Below are 21,493 nucleotides of genomic sequence, written 5' to 3' on the forward strand. Positions count from 1 at the left end.
TTTCCGATTCAGAAATGAAATGTTGGAACACATTACCCGTGTTTTGTTGGGAAATCTATCCATAGCAAAGTAGGATTTTACACGAATAACAAAAACAATATCCATAATGAGAATAACACCGATAAAAGTTAGAGTAGAATTTCACTATGGATAGGTTTTTGACATTTATACGAGCCTCGAACGGATCTTATGTGATTTCGTTCTCAAATGTTGGTATGATTGATATTGCATTTGTATCTCGATGGTGTGTTCGTTGAGTAGTTCTGCATTTGGAATCATGTGTGTTTCCCATTGCGGAAAAAACGAATCTATTACTGTTGTTATTATTTTGTTTTTTTAGTGAAAATGGAATGAAATGAAACAAAAAAAAAACAATAGAAAAGAGATTTATGTTTTGCTATGTTTCCAAAAAAGGTTTATCTCAGTTTAGAATTAGATGAATCTCAACTCGATTCAGGTATATAAAGAATTGAGGCAAGCTTTAAGCTCGCTTCAACACCACATGTTAATGTAGTAGTCTACGAACAAACCCCCTTTTTGAAGTTTTTTATTATTATTTTGACAGATCTTCTTTCAGTTGTACCAATTTTTAAATACAAAAATCTGGCCACTGCGGATCGTTTTGTTGGGAATTTCTCACTTTACTATATATAAAATGCGAACAAAACGCACGTAATACGTAATAAAAATATCCATTTTATTAAATTTTAAATCAAAGATAAATCCAAACAAACAATTTTTTTCAATTTTTAATAAATACATAAATTAAACGTCAAAATTTTCGAGTAATTAATATGCCGGGCAATTTAATTGAGAAAGAAAAAAGTGGAGAATTGTACTAAGAAATCTAGTACAGCTATCCACTTAAATGACACATTTCGTCGTTCAGCAGCGCACTGAAAAACGAAAAGCACAGCGACATTTTTCGTATATGATTTCGTCATATCATTTTTGTATGGGAAATTTCTAGGCTTTATACCGATTACAGAATCCGATGAGAAGGCTGTGAAGACAGTGCAAAGTCAAATTTGACATTTTTGCTACGAACAATATTCAACAATGAAAGTTGGTGTTTATATTGTTTTCGTTTGAGACAAAACTCATTTTGACATTTCATCTGACGTTTATATGTCAAGTGGAAGCGAGATTGAATTAAAAGACATCAAAATGATACGTTATTAAAGTTTCCAATGTGAATACCCTTTAACGTTACATTTTTCTATGTATATTTATTTTTTGGGTTGTCATTAACATTTAATAAAAAATGCCTGCAATTTTGAATTTAATAGTTATTTTGGAAGAACATTTAAAGCTGGAGAGATTTGAAATTTTATCTGTCGTTGATATGTCAAGTGAGAGTGAGATAGAATCAAAGGACGTCAAAATGAGTCACCTGAAAAGTGTGCAATGTAAATTGATACCTTTAAACGTCATATTCTCTTATTCGAAGTATACTTTGGCAGGTGTCAAATGAGTTTTTTTTGACGTTTTTATGCATTGTATTTTAGGAAAATGTATTAATCTTGATTAGTAATGACATTTCAAATATGATTAATAAATCTCATAATCAGTGATAAGCCTTGCGATATATGAAACATCCCTAATTTGTGTATCTGTCCATTATCCATATGTCTCTCTTAATTCTCCCTGAAAACTTAAAAATGTTTTTTTTTTTTTTTTAAATACACCTTACGTGTAAGTTCAGTATGATAATGACACAATTTTCTATTATGTGTTTTTTTTTTGCTTTCATTTAAAACAAATTGATCAAGCACACAAGACATGTGATACTAGGTCAAACAATTATGTCATAAATGGAACTATTAGGTCACACCTCCATGTCTAAAAAAAAATGTTCTACATCAAAACCAACAGCAAGTTTTAGTGCACATGTTAAAACCCCCACACGAACACTCACAAGTCATGACAGTAAACAATTATGCCAAAGTCATACCTTGCCTAGACTCCAGCCAACTTGATGTCCTTGCATTAATCATAATTACTACTATACATACAATGTTCCTGCCATCAGGATTCGTCTTCCTTTAAATAATATGTTCAACCATGTCGTGCCCACCGCATCGACCATGCATTCCATGTGTAGGTATAGATATTCAAGGATACTCTTTGGTCTTCATATTTCTTTCTTTGAAAAAAAAAAGATAAGTTAAAACGAATTATTGTATCGTTATGACTCACATCATAAGCAACAGTCATGGTCTGTCTCTGGAGTCTGGCTCTGGACCAGTTTGAACTCAAAAAGCAAAATATTTTAATGAAATTTCCGTTTCTTCTCACCCAAAGACAAAACCTCTTGTGGTATAGGTACCTATTTGCATAAGGCTATTAATTGGCTCTGAAATGATATACATATAAGAACCTACACACCTACAAAATGTTATAACTAAAAATTGTATACTGTTATAGTGTACACAGTACACTTGAACAGCAGTGTTCAGTTTAGATGTACCTCTGGTCTTTGTACATTAAAATTTCACATGAAATGTCCTTCAACATTTAGGCTCTCTTCAATTCGTCATCACAGGAGCGATTTAACTACGAGAACTATGAATAAGGCTCTAAGAGATTATTTAAAATTTAAATGAAATAATACTGAAATTGGGCTGATCCTTGCTAACTTTCCTTTATTATTTTTTATTTAACTTCCTCTTTTGGTTCTATTAGACAAATTTTAGGTGAATTAATTTACAAGGGGGACAGAGAACCCCCAACAACCATATTTAGAATACCTCAGTTTAATAGGTTCTTTTAGAAACAAAATAATTTGTATATCGGGTCATCTTTAAGAATTGTGAAATTTTCTTTTAAAGATTTCTAAAAGCTTTTTGAAGTAACCCCCTTTCAAAATAATAAAATTTTAATACTTTTGTGCTATAAATGACACTTATGGAGTTCATTTGCTTATTTTTCTATAAGAAACGATTTATAATCTTAATCGATTAGAGCTATTGTAATAAATTTTAAAGTAGGGGGTCAAAGTACCCCCAAACACAATGTATGCAATAGCTACTTAATTGTCAGGATTAAAACAAAACTTTAAAGTACACAACCAAGGTTTAAACTTTTTCTATTAATCCTTTTGTCATAAATACAAAAAATGTTCAAAATAAATGGATTTTAGGAGTTTAAGAGTTTTAACATTCCCTCATTCATTTATATTCCACTTTGATTTTGAACTGGGCCTTAACTCATAGTTCAATAGCCAAAGAAAAATACAACCTTGTCTTTTTATGAGCAACTATAGTCACCATCATATTGTGTATTTAATTATTACTACTAATTTAGGGCAGGCCAAGGGCGGTATGTAGTGGACACTGAAACCGATAGAATTACAACTTTTGTTTCATACAAACTACTTATACAGCTATGACCAAAATAATAAGATCACTTTATTTGAACTTAATTCATTATTAACTTCCCATAGGATGTTATAATGGGCCCCATTTGTCAAATTGAAAATTTTGACATTTCTCGACGTTTCAAGGGCCCTAGAGTCGAAATAAAAGATTTTTAGAGAGATGTCTGTGGGTGCGTGTGTACGTACGTCCGTACGTTCGCGACGTTTTTTCGTCATCCTTAGCTCAACAACCAGATGAGATATCAACTTCAAACAAATTTTGTTATACAGGTAATAAGCAGAAAGATGCAGAAAGAGCTCTCAAGAGAATTGCGCTGGTGGTTTTTTTTACCATAGCAGTATAAAAAAAGGGGAACATTTTGGTTAACCCTTAATATCTTACGAGCCAATGACGCTAGAGACTTGAATTACATTTTTTATTATATATTGTAACGTGATACCAAACAAGTACATTTTTGGAAAAAAATCTAATTAACGGTTTTTTTTATAAATCAAAAAAAAAAAAGAGGCTGGGATGCGACCCACACTGACAACTTCCCATCCCGTCTGTCGATTTGTCTTGCTTAAAAGTTTGTCTATATGTACTCGTATCGATTTTTAATAAAAATTTGCGTACTATGTTTTGTAGATTTTATTTTTTATGAAAAAACGGACTGTTGCATTTTTATATAAAAATTACTGAATATCGAAAACAATATTTTCTGTGAAATAAAATAATTTTGAAGCCAATATTTTTAATTTTTGAAAAGCTATTTGAGTCGAAATTAAATTTTTACTAAGTTTAGTATTGTTTTTTTTAGAGTTTTATTTTTGGTAAAAAAACTGTCAATTCGATTTTTCAAAATTTTATCGAATGTTGAAAACAATATTTCTTATAAGATAAAATTAGTTTGAAATTTTTGAAAAGATATTTGAGTCAAAAATCAATTTTTACCAACTTTTATACATTTTTTAGGTTTTATTTTTTATAAAAAACTGTCAATTAGATTTTTCTCAAAATTAATCCTAATGTTGAAAACAATATTTCTTATAAGTAAAAATTAATTAAAAGCTATTATCTCAAATTTTTGAAAAGATATTTGAGTCGAAAATAAATTTTTACCAACTTTTATTCATTTTTTTTTAGGTTTTTATTTTTTTGTAAGAAAACTGTCAATTCAATTTTTCCCAACATTTTTCAGAATGTTGAAAACATTATTTCTTATAAGATAAAATAAGTTTGAAGCCTAAATTTCAAGTTTTTGAAGAGATATTTGAATCGATATTCAGTTTTTAAAAACTTTGAGTAATGTTTTTTAAATTTTTGTTTTTTTATAAAAAAAAACTGTCAATTTGATTTTTCTCAAAATTTTATCAAATGTCAAAAACAATATTCTTTGTTGCACAAAATTGTTTTGGAGATGAAATCATATTTTAGAAGTAAAATTTTGGAAGTGACAACATTTTTTTCAGTTGTTTTGATTTATAAAAAAAACCGTTAAATGGGTTTTTTTCAAAAAATATCTTTGATATCACGTTTCAATTTATTATATAAAATTTAATTCAGGTCTCTAGCGTTTTTGATTCATAAGATATTTAGGGTTAACCAAAATTTTAACCTTTTTTCAAACTGCTATGGTAGAAAAACTACCCACGCAATTGTCTTGAGAGGTTTTCTGCATCTTTCTGCTTTATTATCTGTATAACAAAATTTATTTGAAGTCGATATATGTATCTTCTGGTTCTTGAGCTATGGACGGCGAAAAAAACGTCGCGAACGTACGTAAACGCGCACGCACAGACATCCCCCTTAAAATCTTTTATTTCGACTCTAGGGACCTTGAAACGTCGAGAAATGTAAATATTTTCAATTTGACAAATCGGACCCATTACAATAACTTCCTATGGGAAGTTAAAAAAGAAATTTGTCACTTCGAAAATTTTACGAATAAAAAATGATTTTATCTCCAAAACAGTCTTGTGCAACGAAAAAAAAACGTTTTTAACATTTGGTAAAATTTTGAGAAAAATCGAATTGACAGTTTTTCTTACAAAAAATAAAAACCTGAACAAAAAATTTAACAAAAGTTAGTAAAAATTGATTGTCGGCTCAAATATCAAATTAGAGCTTTGAGATATTGGCTTTAAGCTAATTTTATCTTTTAAAAATATTGTTTTAAACATTCAGAACAATTTTTAGAAAAATCGAATTGACAGTTTTTTTTTTACAAAAAATTAAAACCTGAACTAAAAAATTAATAAAAGTTGGTAAAAATTGATTTTCGACTTAAATATCTTTTCAAAACTTTGAGATATTGGCTTTAAGCTAATTTTATCTTTTAAAAAATATTGTTGTCAATATTCACTAAAATTCTGAGAAAAATCGAATTGACCATTTTTTTTACAAAAAATAAAAACCAAACAAAAAACAATACTAAAACTTAGTAAAATTTTACTTCTGACTCAAATAGTTTTTCAACAATTAAAAATATTGTTTTCAAACTTTTCTTTTATTTTACAGAAAATATTGTTTTCGTAATTCAGTAGTTTTTTTTTTATAAAAATTAAACAGCCCGTTGAAATCTACAAAAATAGTACGCAAATTTGGTAAAAAATCATGTTCGTTACTTGACATTTCTCGAATTAATTTCATTCATCTATTCATTGGTAAAAAAATTGTTTCCGAATAAAAATCTATTCAACAAAACTAGACTTTCAAGCTAAACTATTTCTTTATATAAAAAATAATGTTAGTAATTTTAATTTTTTTAAGAATAATTCAACTGACAACTTTTTTAAACCAACACAAGAACCTACAATCTTTTAAGCAAGACAAATCGACAGACGGGATGGGAAGTTATCAGTGTGGGTCGCATCCAAGCATCTTTTTTTAATTCATTTGAATATAAACAACTTGGTACTGACATCTTGAAGAGTCTTGGCTAATTTCTGTCATTCAACATTTTATAGTGATTGTGCTTTAAGGTTAGCGCCCTTGAACATACGGAATACGGAGAACTGTTCTAGAGCTAACTTTCGTGTCAAAATAATTTTGCCTATTTGTTTCTGATACATTTAGGGTTTTCCTATTAAATTTGCTATGTTTAAGTCATTTCAAAAGAAAAAACAGTTTCACATCTAGTTTACTTTTGCAACCTCACTTCAGAATATGTTCCTATTGTGTATTTTCTAAAGAAAACTTACAATGAGTTCGAAATTAATCAAAGACTGACTATAGCCTAAAGTGTTCTTTTTATTTGACCTTGTTAATTGTAAATGTATATAAACTATACGTCAATTAAATATACACATACATATATCAATAAAACTCTAACAAATGTACCTATTATTTTGGCCATAGCTGTACATACAAATAACTAGTTTAGCAAAGCAATAGCACCAGTGGCTTTAGAAAACCGTCGGTTCGTAATGAACTTTTGACAGATGTACGTGTTGTTGATGTATTTTGTCGTAATTAAAACTGAAGCATTCTTAATTATATATGAACATATTTATGTGTACATTGTATGTTCACTAAATTCCAACATTTTGAAATATCGTATTTCAAAACAAACATACAGAAATTGTATGGGAAACTGTTGGGGTAATTTTGTTTGTAAAACACAACCTCAATTTTAGCCCTTAGAGATGTGAATTTTACATTGCAAAGTTACACGTGACGTATTTAGCGTAGCGTGAAATTATCATAATTATTTTGTCTGTATTGAACTCTCGTTTGATCTTTGGATAGTTTGGTTACTGTTTAGCATGAAGTTAGCAGCACTATTTTTCTTTTTTTCACTCAAAATTTATTTAGATTCTTCCAAATTCTTCACAAATTCCTACAATATTCAATGTTTATTCGAAAAATTATAGTGTTGCGGATTTATATTTTATTCACAGATTAAAAATATAAATAAACACAAATAAAAAATAAACAAACAACTGTCAAATGGGTCAATGGGAAATACGTTTTGAACCAACATTTGACAGCTACGACGACACTAGCGCCATTGTAAAGAAATACATACAAAGTGTCAAGATAGGAGGACATTAATCAAAAAGTTGTTGAGTAAATACTTATGTAACTGTAGTATTACTTGTAATTACAATTTTGTACTGACGGTGTTCTGAAAACATGGTTATGTTTATTGTATCAAAAAAGTCAAAGAAAATTTATTAAACTTCAATAATGTGTACAAGAATAGCTTTTTAACAAAATAATAAATAAAAGCTGACAGTCTCATTAATTGGTGCATGAAACATTAGCTTGGCTCAAAGATTGACATTTACTGATAAAGTACATAACTACCTTAAACGTTCAAAAAAAAAGAACACTTATCGTGCATCATTCAAATAGCTTAAGTCTTTCCATTAGTTCTAATAATATATGTAGCTATTCAAGGAGTATAGTACGTATTCTATTATTTAGCCTCTCTTTCACAGTGTTGTAAGTTTAAACGTTCAGTATTTTCAATTCATATTTCAGTGAGAAATCCAATAGCAAACCAAACAAGCCAAAATGTCAATATTTCTCCTCATTCTCGCTTCAAACGTTTTTATTCTTCATTTAATTTTTGCATCAATATCGAATGAATATTATGACGGTGAACATGTAAATTTAATTTCAACAATTGAATATATTACACGAACTTTTGCGCAAGAACAAAAAAGAACTTTAACTTTTTCAGCAAATGCTGAAAGTAAAATTGTTCTATCAGATTTCGGTGATATGATTGACGGTATTCTAAAACGCATCGATTTCGCAACAGTGCAAATTGATCAGGATAATTGTGAAATGATTGGACTTAGAGAATTTAATATTTTTTTTGTGGATAGTTTTAAAGCATTTGAGTAAGCAGGAGTAATCTTTGTCAACTTTAATTCAACATTTTATCAGTAATCGAAACAATATCTATGATTTTTTGACATTTTAACTCTTTAAGCTTTAACCTACAGTATCAACAATACTTTTTACATGACAATTTGGTTTGTATTTTCTTTTATTCAAGACGCATCAATCCAGCAAATAAAACCAGGAGCTACGACTTCAATGAGTTCTATCTTGTTTTCCTAAAAGTTGAAAACTCAAAACAAGACATTTTAAAAATTCTTGAGTACTGTTGGAAACACTACATCATAAATATCAGCATAATTATAGACGAATCATTCGAAGTCCTCAATATTTTCACCTATTTTCCATTTTCCAAGCTAAGATGCAGAAATACTGATGCTATTTTAATAAATCAATTCAAAAATGGTGTCCCAGCAAACGGAAATGAAACAGATGATATTTTTCCGGATAAACTAGAAAATTTTCAAGGTTGTCCACTGACTGCTGCTTTGTACAATGTTCCTCCGTATATTTTAATCTTACCCAATCAAACAGGATTATATAAGTTTGTTGGTTTCGAAGGACATATGTTAAGAGTTATTGCTAAAAAGTTGAAATTTTCATTAGATTACACAATTCCACCTAATAATGAAAAACGTGGAAAAATATTTCCAAATGGAAGCACAAGTGGGGCTATCAAATTGGTAAGAAAAAAGCTTCTTTATCTTGAAAAAAAAACCGAATTGAAAAAAAACGTATTTATTTTTTGTAGATCGAAGAACATATGGCTGATTTGACTATTGGATGTTTCAGATACTCTATGGAAAGAGCTAGCGTAATGACTGCTGCCTCCCCTTATTATCAAACTTGGGAGATAGTTACAATCCTGAAGACCTCTTTCGAATATACACCGATAGAAATACTAGTTTTCCCGTTTACACCATCAACTTGGTTAAGTTTATTGGCTTTTGTTGGTATCATAATATCTTTTGGACTATTAGCCATATCGTACCACAGAGTCCTTGGGCCATTGCTCTTAGGAATCACAGCGAATCAACTAGTGGCCAGCTTTCTCGGAGCTTCAATGTCTAACTTGCCCAACGGAAACTTCATTCGATACATGTTAATAATGTGGGTAATTTTTGCCTTTGTGATTCGATGTGCCTATCAGAGTTTGCTTTTCAAACTCCTTCAATCCAGTTTGCATAAAAAACCTCCGGAAACCTTTCAGGAACTCATCGGTAGTGATTATACTTTTGTCTTGAACCAAGTTACGTTTGAAGCAGTTAATGACATGCTAAAGATTCAGAGCGATCAAATTCCATATGTCATCAAGGAAAATTCATTGGAATTTATAGAAGATAATTCTGATGGAAAATTTGCGGGAATAGTGTTAATAGATGTTTTGGCTTATTATATTATGACAAATTCCAAAAGGGGTTTATTTCATATTTTATACGAAAAAGTCTCTCCGCATCATAATACGTTATATTTTTCAAAACACTCCTATTTGATTCAAAAATTTAATGGAATTCTAATGAATTTACGAAGTTCTGGTTTGGTTGATTTATGGGCTACGCAAAGTGTGGATTCGTCTTATTTTCATGGAAAAAAACGATGCGATGGTTATGTTAAGGAAGCCTTGAAATTGCATCAACTTCGGGGAACTTTTGATGTTTACTTAGTTTTAGTGTTTGTAGCTTCTATAGTATTTTTACTAGAGTTGGCTTCTAAAAGAGTTAAGGTGTACAAAATTCGAATGTTAATAAAAAGAAGTTTCTAAATGGCTTTTAATCGTATTTTGTTTACATTTCTCAATTCTGCGTAAACCTTACAGTTACAATTTCAATAATTGAGCTTCTAACTTTACGCCTAGTATTGATTTAGATCCGATCTGTGGGATTATGGAATTGGAAGCTAAGATGATTTGCTTTAACAATAAATGTTAATCACTTTGGTCTCTGTGAGTCAAATACTTACTTACTTAAGGTGGCGCTACAGTCCTGTGTGAACTAGGGCCTCACCCAACAAACTTCTCCATCTATCTCGGTCCCTAGTTAGATGTTTCCAGTTTCGTGCTCCAAGTTGGGTGAGGTCACCTTCCACATGTGCGCGCCACCTGATCCGCGGTCTTCCTCTACTGCGCTGTCCTGTGGGTGCGGATTCGAAGACTTTCCGGGTCGGTGCATTGGTTTTCATGAGCTTTACGTGACCCAGCCATCTTAGTCGTTGGACTTTTACCCTTCTGGCTAAGGCTACGTCGCTGTACAGCCCGTATAGCTCGTAGTTCCATTTTCTCCTCCACAACCCTTTGATGCATACGGGACGTAGATCATACGAAGAACTTTTCTCTTGAAGCGACCCAAGGTGCTTTCATCCGCTCCTGTCATGGTCCATGCTACTGCACCGTATAGCAGGACGGGGATGATAAGGGTCTTATATAGCAACACTTTGGTTCCTCGAGAGAAGACTTTACCACTCAATTGCTTTCTTAGTCCAACGAAACAGCGGTTAGCAAGAGTTATTCTGCGTTTGATATCAGCGCTAGTGTTGTTTTCGGCGTTTACAGCGGAGCCTAGGTAGACGAAGTCCTTGACGTTTTGACCAAGACGTCGGTATTGTATGTCCTTTCTTGACGACAGCATGTACTTTGTTTTGCCCTCATTAACCGTTAAACCCATTTTTACCGCCTCTGCCTCAATACTCACAAAAGCCCCATTGACATCACGCTGAGTTCTTCCGATTATGTCAATGTCATCAGCATATGCCAGTAATTGGACAGACTTTTGAAAGATAGTGCCTCTAGTGTTGACGTGTGAGCTCTGCACTATTCTTTCAAGCACGATGTTAAAAAAATCACATGGCAGCGCATCACCTTGTCTAAAACCTTTTTTGACATCGAAAGATTCTGTTAAGTTGTTTCCAACCTTTATGGAGCAGCGTGAATCTCTAGGTCACCCTGCACAAACGGACGAGTTTTGCAGGGATGCCAAAACTAGACATGGCTCTATACAGCTCTTCCCTGTAGATGCGGTCATATGCGGCCTTGAAATCGATGAAAAGATGGTGGGTGTCGATTTGGTGTTTTTGTGTTTTTTCCAGGATCTGTCGTAATGTGAATATTTAATCAACTGTGGACTTTCCTGGTTTAAGATACACTGATAAAGACCTATCAGGTTGTTGACAATGGGCTTTAGATGTGAACATATTACGGCAGAGAAGATTTTATAGGCGAGTTAAGTAGACTGATACCTCTATAGTTGGTGCAGTTTAGAGTGTCTCCTTTTTTCAGGATCAGGCAAACAACAAAGAGCTCGGCATTCAAGCCATCCGCTCCAGCGACTTTATTAGACTTCAGCGTAGATATGGCAAGCTTTATTTCGTCTAAGTCGGGAGAATAGTTGGCTTTCGTCTTCTATGTTGAATGGATCACCCTGCCTGATAGCGGAATTCAGTTCTTCGTCGCCGTGTTTCCACTTTCGTCTTTGCAGCCTTCGGTTCTAGGTTTATGTACCTGTGAATTTCGTTTCACCTGTTCATAAAACTTTCGAACCTCATTCCTGCTTTTATATCTCTCAACATCTTCGACCGCACGCTTCTCATGCCCTCTCTTTTTCAATCAGAGAAGTCGGTGTTCCTCTCGCCTCTTCTGCTCATAGAGCTCATGAGCAGCTCCCGTCCTTTTATGCAGCGCCGCTGTGCGTGCCTGTGTTTGGCTGCATTTGCTTGCCGACATTTCTCATCAAACCAGGGGTTCCTTGTTGGTGGCTGTTTGAAACCCAGGAGATCAGAGGCGGCTTCACTGATTGCATCTTGGCAATGTTGCCACTGATTTTCGATACATTGTATCGGCGGCAGAGAACTTCGAGGGCGGTTACTTGTAACTCGGTCCGAAAAGGATTTGGCGATCTCTGGCGATTGTAGCCGTTCTACGTTGTACGTTCTCCCAGCACCTCCCTGATTTGCCTTGGGTCTGGAAATCCGAAATGCTACCTTGGCTACAACATGGTAGTGGTCCGAGTCGATGTTAGCTCCTCGGAAAGTTCGTACATCCGTAATGCTGGAAGCGTGTCTGGCGTCGACCGCAATATGGTCAATCTGGTTGACGGTAGATTGATCTGGAGAAGTCCAAGTTCCTTTGTGGATGTTGAGGTGTGGAAAACGCGTACTGGCTACCGTGACGTTTTGCCCCGCAGCAAAATCTATGAGCCTGAATCCATTGTCGGAAGTGTTGTCGTGCAGGCTGTTCTTCCCGATTATTCCACCAAAGATGTCTTCCCTTCCTAGCTTGGCATTAAAATCGCCCAGAACTATTTTAATATCGTAGCTAGGGCACTGCTCATATGTTTTGTCTAGGAGCTCGAAGAACATATCTTTGGTGTTGTCGTCTTTCTCTTCTGTGGGGGCGTGCGCGCATATCAGGCTAATGTTGCCGAATTTAGCCTTGATGCTCAAGACTTCTTGCCTAAGTCTGGCTCCAATGACGAAGCCGCATCCAAATAAGCTATGTTGGTTTTCGTGGTAGCAGTCACCATAGTAAATATCGCAGTTTTCATCCTCTTTTTGATATCTGCTTTATAGCGGTCTAGGGCCTCCGCTAATTCTTCGGCCGCACGTGGTCTGTTTAGGGACGTAACATTCCACGTGCATATCCAAAGTTCGTTGTCCTTTATTCGTTTGCGTTGGTTGTCAACAGTAAATCCGTCCGTATCCGAGGCTTGTTGGTGCTTCGCAACTATGAAAGCTTTTACGTGGCCAGGAAGTCACCCCGACGGCACAACCCCCAACCTGGAAGGCCAGATCCTAAGTATAACTCCAAGGATGGGGAGCCGGATAAAACCGCTCCTTATAGGCCTGGGCTCCGAATAAGTCAAAGAAGCACTATAAGGTGTTCACTAAGTAGTTCCACCTTACTGGAACTGTAGACGCCAGCGTTTATTCCATCTCGGGAATTCCTCCGCTGCCGTCTATGTAAGGAGAGGTGCCTCATCCCCACCTCTCTCGTTTGCTGCCATCAAAAACAACTTTCCTCTGGGGTTGAAACCCAATCTCCAGTTGAGGTACTAGGCACCCGATGTTCACCACGGGGAGGTGAGAGTAGGAGTTGATAGACAGAGGTTGGTTTTGAGAAAAACTTGTGGACGCTTGTGTCCTCTTGAATGCACAAAAAATGTGAGAATAAAAACATTTTGATTTTTCATTTTCCAACGAATTTGACGTTTTTGTGTCAATATAAGTAAAGTTACCAACCCAGTCTAGAACAACTTATAAAATTAAATTAATATTTATAAATTAGAATGAAATTTCCATAATAATATAACTTTAAATACTGATGATTAGCTCAAAGATGCACATTTATTGATAAAATTCACAACACACTTTCACTTAAAATATACTCTTTTCGTGCACAAATTGAATAGCCTTAGTTTCGCCATTATATTCTAAAAATAAAGGTAGAAAGTAGTCCAAAGGTATACTGCTTTTTTATAGACCTTATGGTTTTAGTGTTTAAAGTTCAATATTTTCATTTCATATTCCGTAAATAACTCATCAGTCAATATGTCAATATTTTGCATAATTTCTCTAATGGTACTTTTTCAATTGGTCATTCCTTTTATAACGAATTATGATCATGAACATCTTAATGTAATTTCAACAATCGAATATATTACACGAACTTTTACACACCAACGACAAAGAACTTTAACTTTTTCGGCAAATGCCGAAAATAAAACTGCCCTATCGATTTTCGGTGATATGGTTGATAGGGTTTTGAAACGCATCGATTTCGCAAAAGTACAAATCGATCAGAACAATTGTGAAATGATTGGACTCAGAGAATTCAATATTCTGCTTGTGGATAGTTTTAAAGCATTTGAGTAAGTATTTTGTTTCGAAGTGAATATACTTTTTAAAAAAGTCATTAAAATTTTAGAATTTGACGAAATTACACATCTTCTTTTTTTTCTTCTTTTTTAAGACATATCGATCCAGCGAACAAAACTAAGAGCTACGACTTCAATGAGTATTACCTTATTTTTCTGAAGGCCGAAAACTCAAAACAGGAACTACTTAAAATTTTAGACTACTGTTGGAAACACTACATCATCAATGTCATCGTAATTGTCGAACAATCATCCGAGGTCCTCAACTTTTATACCTACTTTCCATTTTCTAAACTGAAGTGCAGAAATACTGAACCTGTTTTAATTAATCAATTCAAAAATGGTGTCCCAACAAATGTTTATGGAACAAATCATATTTTTCCAAATAAGTTAGAAAATCTTCAGGGCTGCTTATTGATAGCTGCCTTATGGAATGTTCCGCCATATTTGAGAATCGTACCTAATCGAACCGGATTAGATCAGTTTGTTGGAATTGAGGGTAATATGTTAAAAGCTATTGCCAAAACGCTGAACTTTTCCTTAGGCTACATAACTCCGCCTAATGATGAGGAGCGTGGAATAATATTTCCAAATGGTACCACAAGTGGGGCTACAAAATTGGTGAGTTAGTTTTTTTGTTTTTGAAAAAAAGCCGAACTCAACAGTCTTATTTTTTTTTATAGATCGAAGAAAGGAAGGCTGATTTGAGTTTTGGCTGTTTCAGATACTCAATGGCAAGAGCCAAAGTAATGTCTGCTGCTTCTCCTTATTATCAAACTTGGGTGGTTTCCGTAGTCCTCAAAAGCCCTTTCAAATATACACCGATAGAAATACTAGTATTCCCTTTTACCTCATCAACTTGGATAAGCTTGTTAGCTTTTTTTGGAGTTATAATATCCTTCAGGCTCTTAGCTATCTATTACCACAAAGTTCTTGGGCCATTGCTTGTGAAAATCACAGTAAGTCAGCTAGTTTCCAACTTTCTCGGAGGGCCAATGGCTAACTTACCCAAAGGAAATTTTATTCGATGCATGTTGATGTTATGGGTAATTTTTGCCTTTATTATTCGATCTGCCTATCAAAGCTTACTATTCACACTTCTTCAACATAGTTTGTACAAAAAGCCACCGAAAACCCTCAAAGAACTTGTTGATCTTGATTATACCTTTGTTTTAAACAAATCCACATTTTATTTCGTTAAAGATATGCTAGAAATTGAACAAGCCCAATATATTTTCCCCGAAAGCCCATTAACATTTATCGAACATAATTCTGGGAAATTTGCTGCAATAATGCCACAAGATTTTGTAAGATATTTTGTAATGACATATTCGAAAAGGGAAACATTTCATATTTTGAGTGATAAGGTTGTTGCTCTTTACAATACAATGTATTTTTCAAAACACTCCTATTTGATTGACCGATTTCGTGGAATTCTAAAATATGTGGGGAGTTCGGGTCTAATTAATGTGTGGTATTCACAAAATATGCATACATCTTATTTCGATGCAGTAAAGTACGATAAGGAAGCCTTGAAATTGAATAACCTAAAAGGGGCTTTTGATGTTTATTTGGTGTTGTTGTTAGTGGCTTTTGTGGTATTTTTGGTAGAGTTACTTTCAAAAAGAGTTATGTGGTTGAAAAAATTGTTTAAATAAAAATAATTCCTTAAATTGTGTCTTTTTTATAATAAGTTATGTTACTCATCGAAACACTTATAAGCAACATATTCCTCAGTCATTCACATTTCCCACTAATAGATTGAGAAAGTAAAACTTTTCCATTATCATGGGAGTACGGTCTCTGCCGAAGTGCGGAACCGAAGAAGCCAGCGTAAAACGTATTTGGAAAACAAAAGTTGCGTTCGAGATTTAGAAGAATAACATTCTCATTAGGAAACTGCAAACCTTCAATAAAGGGTTTCTTAGAAACTACTTAAATAAGAACTACATAATATTAAATCAAGTCATGATACTCTTGACCCTATCTACAAGCACAAGACGGAAGTGGAAGTATCAAAGTTAATGACTCGAATCCGCAAGAAGTTAGCAGATTTCTAGAAGTACGTGCAAGGAAAAATGTGGAGCAGACATAAACGATATTGAGCTGATAAGAGCTGCATGGAGCTTCAACCCTTCATCGGAAACCATTCAGTGAAAGCAGTTGATGTCCTATGTCTCGCTGGAGAAAAATTACTTAATAACCTATAAAGCCATTTTAATGAAATGCATAGAAAATTTTTCTAACGTCACGTAAATTTAAAATAAACTCTTTTCGTGCACCAATTAAATAGCTTATTAGCATAAGCTTTTATCACTTAGGCAGTCCATGAGTTGAGTTTATTATTATTATTAAAATTTTTATTTTATAGAATTTTGTGCATCTAAAGTTTAAAGTTCCAACGTTAAGTATTTTTATTTCATATTCACAGAAGGTAGCTCATCAGATTAACACACAGGAGACAGTATTTCTAATACTTTCCTTAAACTTACTTTTTCAATTGGTTCTTGCTTTCATATCGAATAATAGTTACGATCCTGAACATCTTAATGTAATTTCAACAATCAAAAATATTACACCAACTTTTGTGATTTAACAAAAACGAACTTTCAACTTTTTCGGCATTGAAATTGTTTTATCGGCTTTTGGTGAAAGGCTTAATAGTGTCCGTAAACGCATCGATTTCGGAAAAGTTCAATTTATCGAGATAATTGTGAAATAGCTGAACTCAGAGAGTTCAATATTATACTTGTGGATAGCTTTGAGTCCTTTGAATAAGTGTTACAATCTATTCGTTGTGCGAAGTATTTAATAACCTTTAAGGGCAAACACAATTTTTTCTTGAGACACGAATGGTGACCAATTAGATAACGTTTGAATTTGAAGTTCTGATTTTCGACACTGAAATCAACAAATACATTTTTTTTTAATTTGCAGATTTTCTCTAAATATAATGGCTGAATCACAAACACTCTTCAGCTTTGGCTTCGTGTGCGTTACGGTAGGCCTGCTTTGAGGTTGCTTTGAATGACATTTCTATTATTTCATCCCTCCAAAGAGCAAATCTTTGTTTGTTGACATTTTTTTATAGCTGTTGAGCTGTCAGACAAAGCAAATGTTCAGATAATTGAACTAGAGCTTTCGTTTGGAGTCACATTACGTTCTTTTCCTTACGATTGTCAAACGAAACGTGAGGTCGAAGCTCCATTGTGATAGCATGCATTGAATTCCTATGTTTGAACTTGTAAACGTCAGGCGAAGCCGAAGCTGAAGCGTGTATATGTATCAGCCATAAAGATCCATTTTATAATGAAAAAATGTGAAAAAAGATTTGCAAATCAAACCACCATCATGGCAACTAAGAAATTGCTGAGCAAAGTGTTCCCAAAAATTTGGCATTAGTCTAATTCTTTTTTACACAATGAATTTTCTCATTTCTTTCCACCCTATCAACTTGGTAAAGTTTGTTAGGTTTTCATGAATCAAAAGTAACCTTCGGACAATTAGACCGCAGAGTTCTTGGGCTATTGATTGTGGAAATTACATCAAATCAATCAGTGGTCAGCTTTCTCCGACTTGCACATTTATTATTATTTTCTCCTTCATGATGTTATGTGTCTTATCAGATTTTACTTTTAGGCTTCACGAATCAAATTTACTAACAAAACCACCGCAAACTTGAAATTAGGAACGAAATTTGAATTGCAACCAGGTCTATCGAAAACTGTTCTTCCTAAAATGCTCCAATATTCCATTTGAACAATACAATTTGAGAAGTGTAGGGCAACTTACATATTTTATTAAATTGCATAATCTTGGAAGGTTTCTGTAGTTTACAATAACTCAAAACTGACAAGACCAATTAAATTTAATGTTTAGAATATTAACTTGATGATTCCCATCTGCTGATAAAACATGCTCATTTGAAAAAAAAACAATCTTTTTATGCATAATATAAATTGCTTAGGTTTAGGATTTTATTTTCATATTCAGTGAAACAATCAAGTCAATATGTCAATATTTACTATACTTTCTTCAACGGTATTTATTTTTCAAATAAATTGTGCATCAATCTTGAGTATTTATGAATTTGAACATTCAAATGTAATCTTAACAATGGAATATATTATACGAACTTTTGCATTACAACAAAAAAGAACTTTTACTTTTTCGGCAAATGCTGAAAACCGAACTGTCCTGTTGAATTTCGGCGAAATGATGGATGGTGTTTTAAAACGCATCGATTTCGCAAAAGTTCAAATTGACCAGCATAATTCTGACATGATAGGACGAAGAGAATTTAATATCATATTTGTGGATAGTTTCAAGGCATTTGAGTAAGTGTTTATCAAAAAGTGGAGGTTTGTAGCCAAAGACCTTGTCTAACTTTTGTTTCTTATATTTATTCTTTTAAAGACGCATCAATCCAGCAAACAAAACAATGAACTATGACTTCAATGAGTATTACTTAATTTTCCTTAAAGTCGACAACACAAAAGAAGACCTTCTTAAAATTTTAGTCTACTGTTGGAAACACTACATCATCAATGTCAGCATAATCGTTGAACAATCACCTGAAGTTCTTGATCTTTATACTTACTTTCCATTTTCCAAACTGAAATGCCAAAACACTGATCCAATTGTAATTAACCAATTTAAAATGGGTGCTCCAGCAAATGGGAATAAAATTGATGATATTTTTCCTAAAAAGTTGAAAAGTCTTCAAGGTTGCCCACTGACTGCTGCTTTATGGAATGTTCCTCCATATCTGAGAATCTTACCTAATCGAACTGGACTGGAAAAGTTCGTTGGTTTTGAGGGTGTTTTGTTAAGAGTGTTGGCTAAGAACTTGGAATTTTCCTTGGACTACGTAATTCCACCTAATGACGAGGAGCGTGGAAAAAGATTTCCAAATGGCACTATCACTGGAGCAATGAAATTGGTGAGTAATATACTAATTTTTCAAAAACAAAAAATCAAATTAAATATAAAAGTCTTATTTTTTTGTAACAGATCAAAGAACGAAAGGCTGATTTAACTCTTGGATCGTTCAGATACACCGTAGATAGAGCAGACGTTATGACAGCTGCTTTGCCATATTATCAAACTTGGCAGATTTTTACAGTTCCAAAGGCCTCTTTTCAGTATACACCAATACAAATTCTATTTTGTCCATTTACCCCTCTTACTTGGTTAAGTTTGTTAGCTTTTGTTACAATCTTAATTTCCTTCAGAAATTTAGCCATCTCCTACCATAGAGTTCTTGGGCCACTGCTCCTCGGAATCACAGCAAATCAAATAGTTGCCAGCTTTCTCGGAGCGTCAATATCCAAATTGCCCAACGGAAACTTCATTCGATACATGTTAATGCTGTGGATCATTTGTGCTTTTGTGATTCGATGTGCGTATCAGAGTTTGCTTTTCAAACTCCTTCAATCTAATTTGAATAAGAAACCACCAGAAACCTATGAAGAACTCATCGATCTTAATTATACTTTCGTTATGAACCAAGGCACGATTGATACTATTAATAGTATGTTGAAAAATGAGAACGGAAAATTTCGATACATTATCACTCAGAATTCTTCAAATATGTGTACTTTCGATTTTATCGAAAATGCTTCTGGAAAATTCGCTGGAATATCACCAATGGATTATTTGACATATTATGCAATGATACAATCGAAACGGGGCGTTTTTCATGTTTTGAATGAGAAAATCATCGCTCAACATAATACGTTATATTTTTCAAAACATTCCTATTTGATTGAACGATTTAATGGGATACTAATGAATTTACGAAGTTCAGGACTCATTAATTTGTGGGCATCACAACATATGGATTCATCTTTTTTTGTAAAAGGAAAGAATGACAAGGAAGCCTTGAAATTTAAACAACTTAGAGGGACATTTGATGTATATTTGATGTTTTTAATAGTGGCTTTTATAATATTTTTACTAGAGTTGCTCTCGAAAAGAATTAAACTGATAAGGAGGGTTTTAGAATGTTTATGTTAATAAAAAGAAGATTCTAAATTGTTTTGAATCTTTTTCGATAGTTGGTTTAGGTGAGTATTTGAACTTCTTAAAGTAACACACCTTTGTTTCCATGTCTGTTAATGTTTCAACTCTTTTTCAACGAAATCCAAAAAAAACAGGGAAAACATCGGATGATAAAATCAAATCGCATATCTCTATCGAATTTACGAGATAATTACCTTGTGAATCAGTAAACTATTGATGGAAGTAGCTGCCATATTTTCTTCGTATAAACATTCAAGAGGACTTAAGCGTCCACAGGTTTTTCTCAAAACCAACCTCTGTCTATCAACTCCTACTCTCACAATCATTGGGTACCTAGTACCTCAACTGGAGATTGGGTTCCAACCCCTGTGGAAAGTTGTTGGGGGCAGCAAACGAGAGAGGGGGGAGAGGTGTTTCCCCTAAGGCACCTCTCCTTATCCCGACGGCAGCGGAGGAATTCCCGAGATGGAATCAACGGTGGAGTCTATAGTTCCAGTAAGGTTGAACTACTTAGTGAACACCTTATAGGGCTTCTACGACTTATTCAGAGCCCAGGCCTATAGGGACGGGTTTTATCAGGCTTCCCATCCTTGGAGTTATACTTAGGTTGGGGGTTGTGCCGCGGCATGCCGTCGGGGTGACTTTCTGGCCACGTAAAAGCTTTCATAGTTGCGAAGCACCAACAAGCCTCGGATACGGACGGATTTGCTGTTGACAACCAACGCAAACGATTTAACTACAACGAACTTCGGATAAGCACGTGGAATGTTAGGTCCATTAACAGACCACGTGCAGCGGAAGAACTAGCGGAGGCCCTAGACCGCTATAAAGCAGACATCACCACCATCCAGGAAATACAATGGAATGGGCCGAGAAAAAGGAGGATGAAAAACTGCGATATTTACTATGGTGACTGCTACTACGAAACCCAACAGCGCTTATTTGGATACGGCTTCGTCATTGGAGCCAAACTTAGGCAAGAAGTCTTGAGCTATAGGTGCATTAATGAGCGCCTCATGACCATACGCATCAAATCTAAATTCGGCAACATTAGCCTGAAGAGAATGACTACGACACCAAAGATATGTTCTTCGAGATCTTATACAAAACATATTAGCAGTGTCCTAGCTACGATATTAAAATAGTCCTGGCCGATTTTAATGCCAAGCTAGGAAGGAAAGACATCTTTGGTGGAATAATCGGGAAGAACAGCCTGCACGACAACACTTCCGACAACGGATTCAGGCCAGTACGCGTTTTCCACACCTCAACATCCACAAAGGAACTTGGACTTCTCCAGATCAATCTACCGTCAACCAGATTGACCATACTGCGATCAACGCCAGAAACGCTTCCAGAATCATGGATGTACGAACTTTTCGAGGAGCTAAC

The 21,493-nt window shown here is 34.1% G+C and overlaps 3 protein-coding genes across 3 annotated transcripts; all 3 read left to right on the top strand.

The window, feature by feature from the left end:
• Window positions 1–7,880: 7,880 nt before the first annotated feature.
• On the top strand, window positions 7,881–9,986 carry LOC129947194 (uncharacterized). The gene is made up of 3 exons (XM_056057646.1): window positions 7,881–8,212; window positions 8,371–8,896; window positions 8,965–9,986. The coding sequence occupies exons 1-3, from the start codon at window positions 7,881–7,883 to the stop codon at window positions 9,973–9,975; spliced, it is 1,869 nt and encodes a 622-aa protein (XP_055913621.1). The 3' UTR covers window positions 9,976–9,986.
• Window positions 9,987–13,741: 3,755 nt separating this feature from the next.
• Window positions 13,742–15,735, top strand: LOC129944770 (uncharacterized). Its single transcript, XM_056054434.1, has 3 exons — window positions 13,742–14,071; window positions 14,173–14,698; window positions 14,761–15,735. The coding sequence occupies exons 1-3, from the start codon at window positions 13,752–13,754 to the stop codon at window positions 15,733–15,735; spliced, it is 1,821 nt and encodes a 606-aa protein (XP_055910409.1). The 5' UTR covers window positions 13,742–13,751.
• A 2,557-nt stretch (window positions 15,736–18,292) lies between these two features.
• On the top strand, window positions 18,293–20,095 carry LOC129944771 (uncharacterized). Its single transcript, XM_056054435.1, has 3 exons — window positions 18,293–18,414; window positions 18,494–19,019; window positions 19,091–20,095. Exons 1-3 carry the CDS (start codon window positions 18,293–18,295, stop codon window positions 20,093–20,095), a joined length of 1,653 nt encoding a protein of 550 aa, XP_055910410.1.
• Window positions 20,096–21,493: the final 1,398 nt, after the last annotated feature.

The sequence above is a fragment of the Eupeodes corollae genome, chromosome 2 (assembly GCF_945859685.1).
Source record: "Eupeodes corollae chromosome 2, idEupCoro1.1, whole genome shotgun sequence".
NCBI lineage: Eukaryota > Metazoa > Arthropoda > Insecta > Diptera > Syrphidae > Eupeodes > Eupeodes corollae.

Coding starts and splice junctions, on each gene's coding strand:
- LOC129947194 (XM_056057646.1), top strand. CDS start 7,881: ATGTCAATATTTCTCCTCATTCTCGCTTCAAACGTTTTTATTCTTCAT. Junction 8,213..8,370: donor GATAGTTTTAAAGCATTTGA/GTAAGCAGGAGT, acceptor CTTTTATTCAAG/ACGCATCAATCCAGCAAATA. Junction 8,897..8,964: donor CAAGTGGGGCTATCAAATTG/GTAAGAAAAAAG, acceptor TATTTTTTGTAG/ATCGAAGAACATATGGCTGA.
- LOC129944771 (XM_056054435.1), top strand. CDS start 18,293: ATGATGGATGGTGTTTTAAAACGCATCGATTTCGCAAAAGTTCAAATT. Junction 18,415..18,493: donor GATAGTTTCAAGGCATTTGA/GTAAGTGTTTAT, acceptor ATTCTTTTAAAG/ACGCATCAATCCAGCAAACA. Junction 19,020..19,090: donor TCACTGGAGCAATGAAATTG/GTGAGTAATATA, acceptor TTTTTGTAACAG/ATCAAAGAACGAAAGGCTGA.
- LOC129944770 (XM_056054434.1), top strand. CDS start 13,752: ATGTCAATATTTTGCATAATTTCTCTAATGGTACTTTTTCAATTGGTC. Junction 14,072..14,172: donor GATAGTTTTAAAGCATTTGA/GTAAGTATTTTG, acceptor TTCTTTTTTAAG/ACATATCGATCCAGCGAACA. Junction 14,699..14,760: donor CAAGTGGGGCTACAAAATTG/GTGAGTTAGTTT, acceptor TTTTTTTTATAG/ATCGAAGAAAGGAAGGCTGA.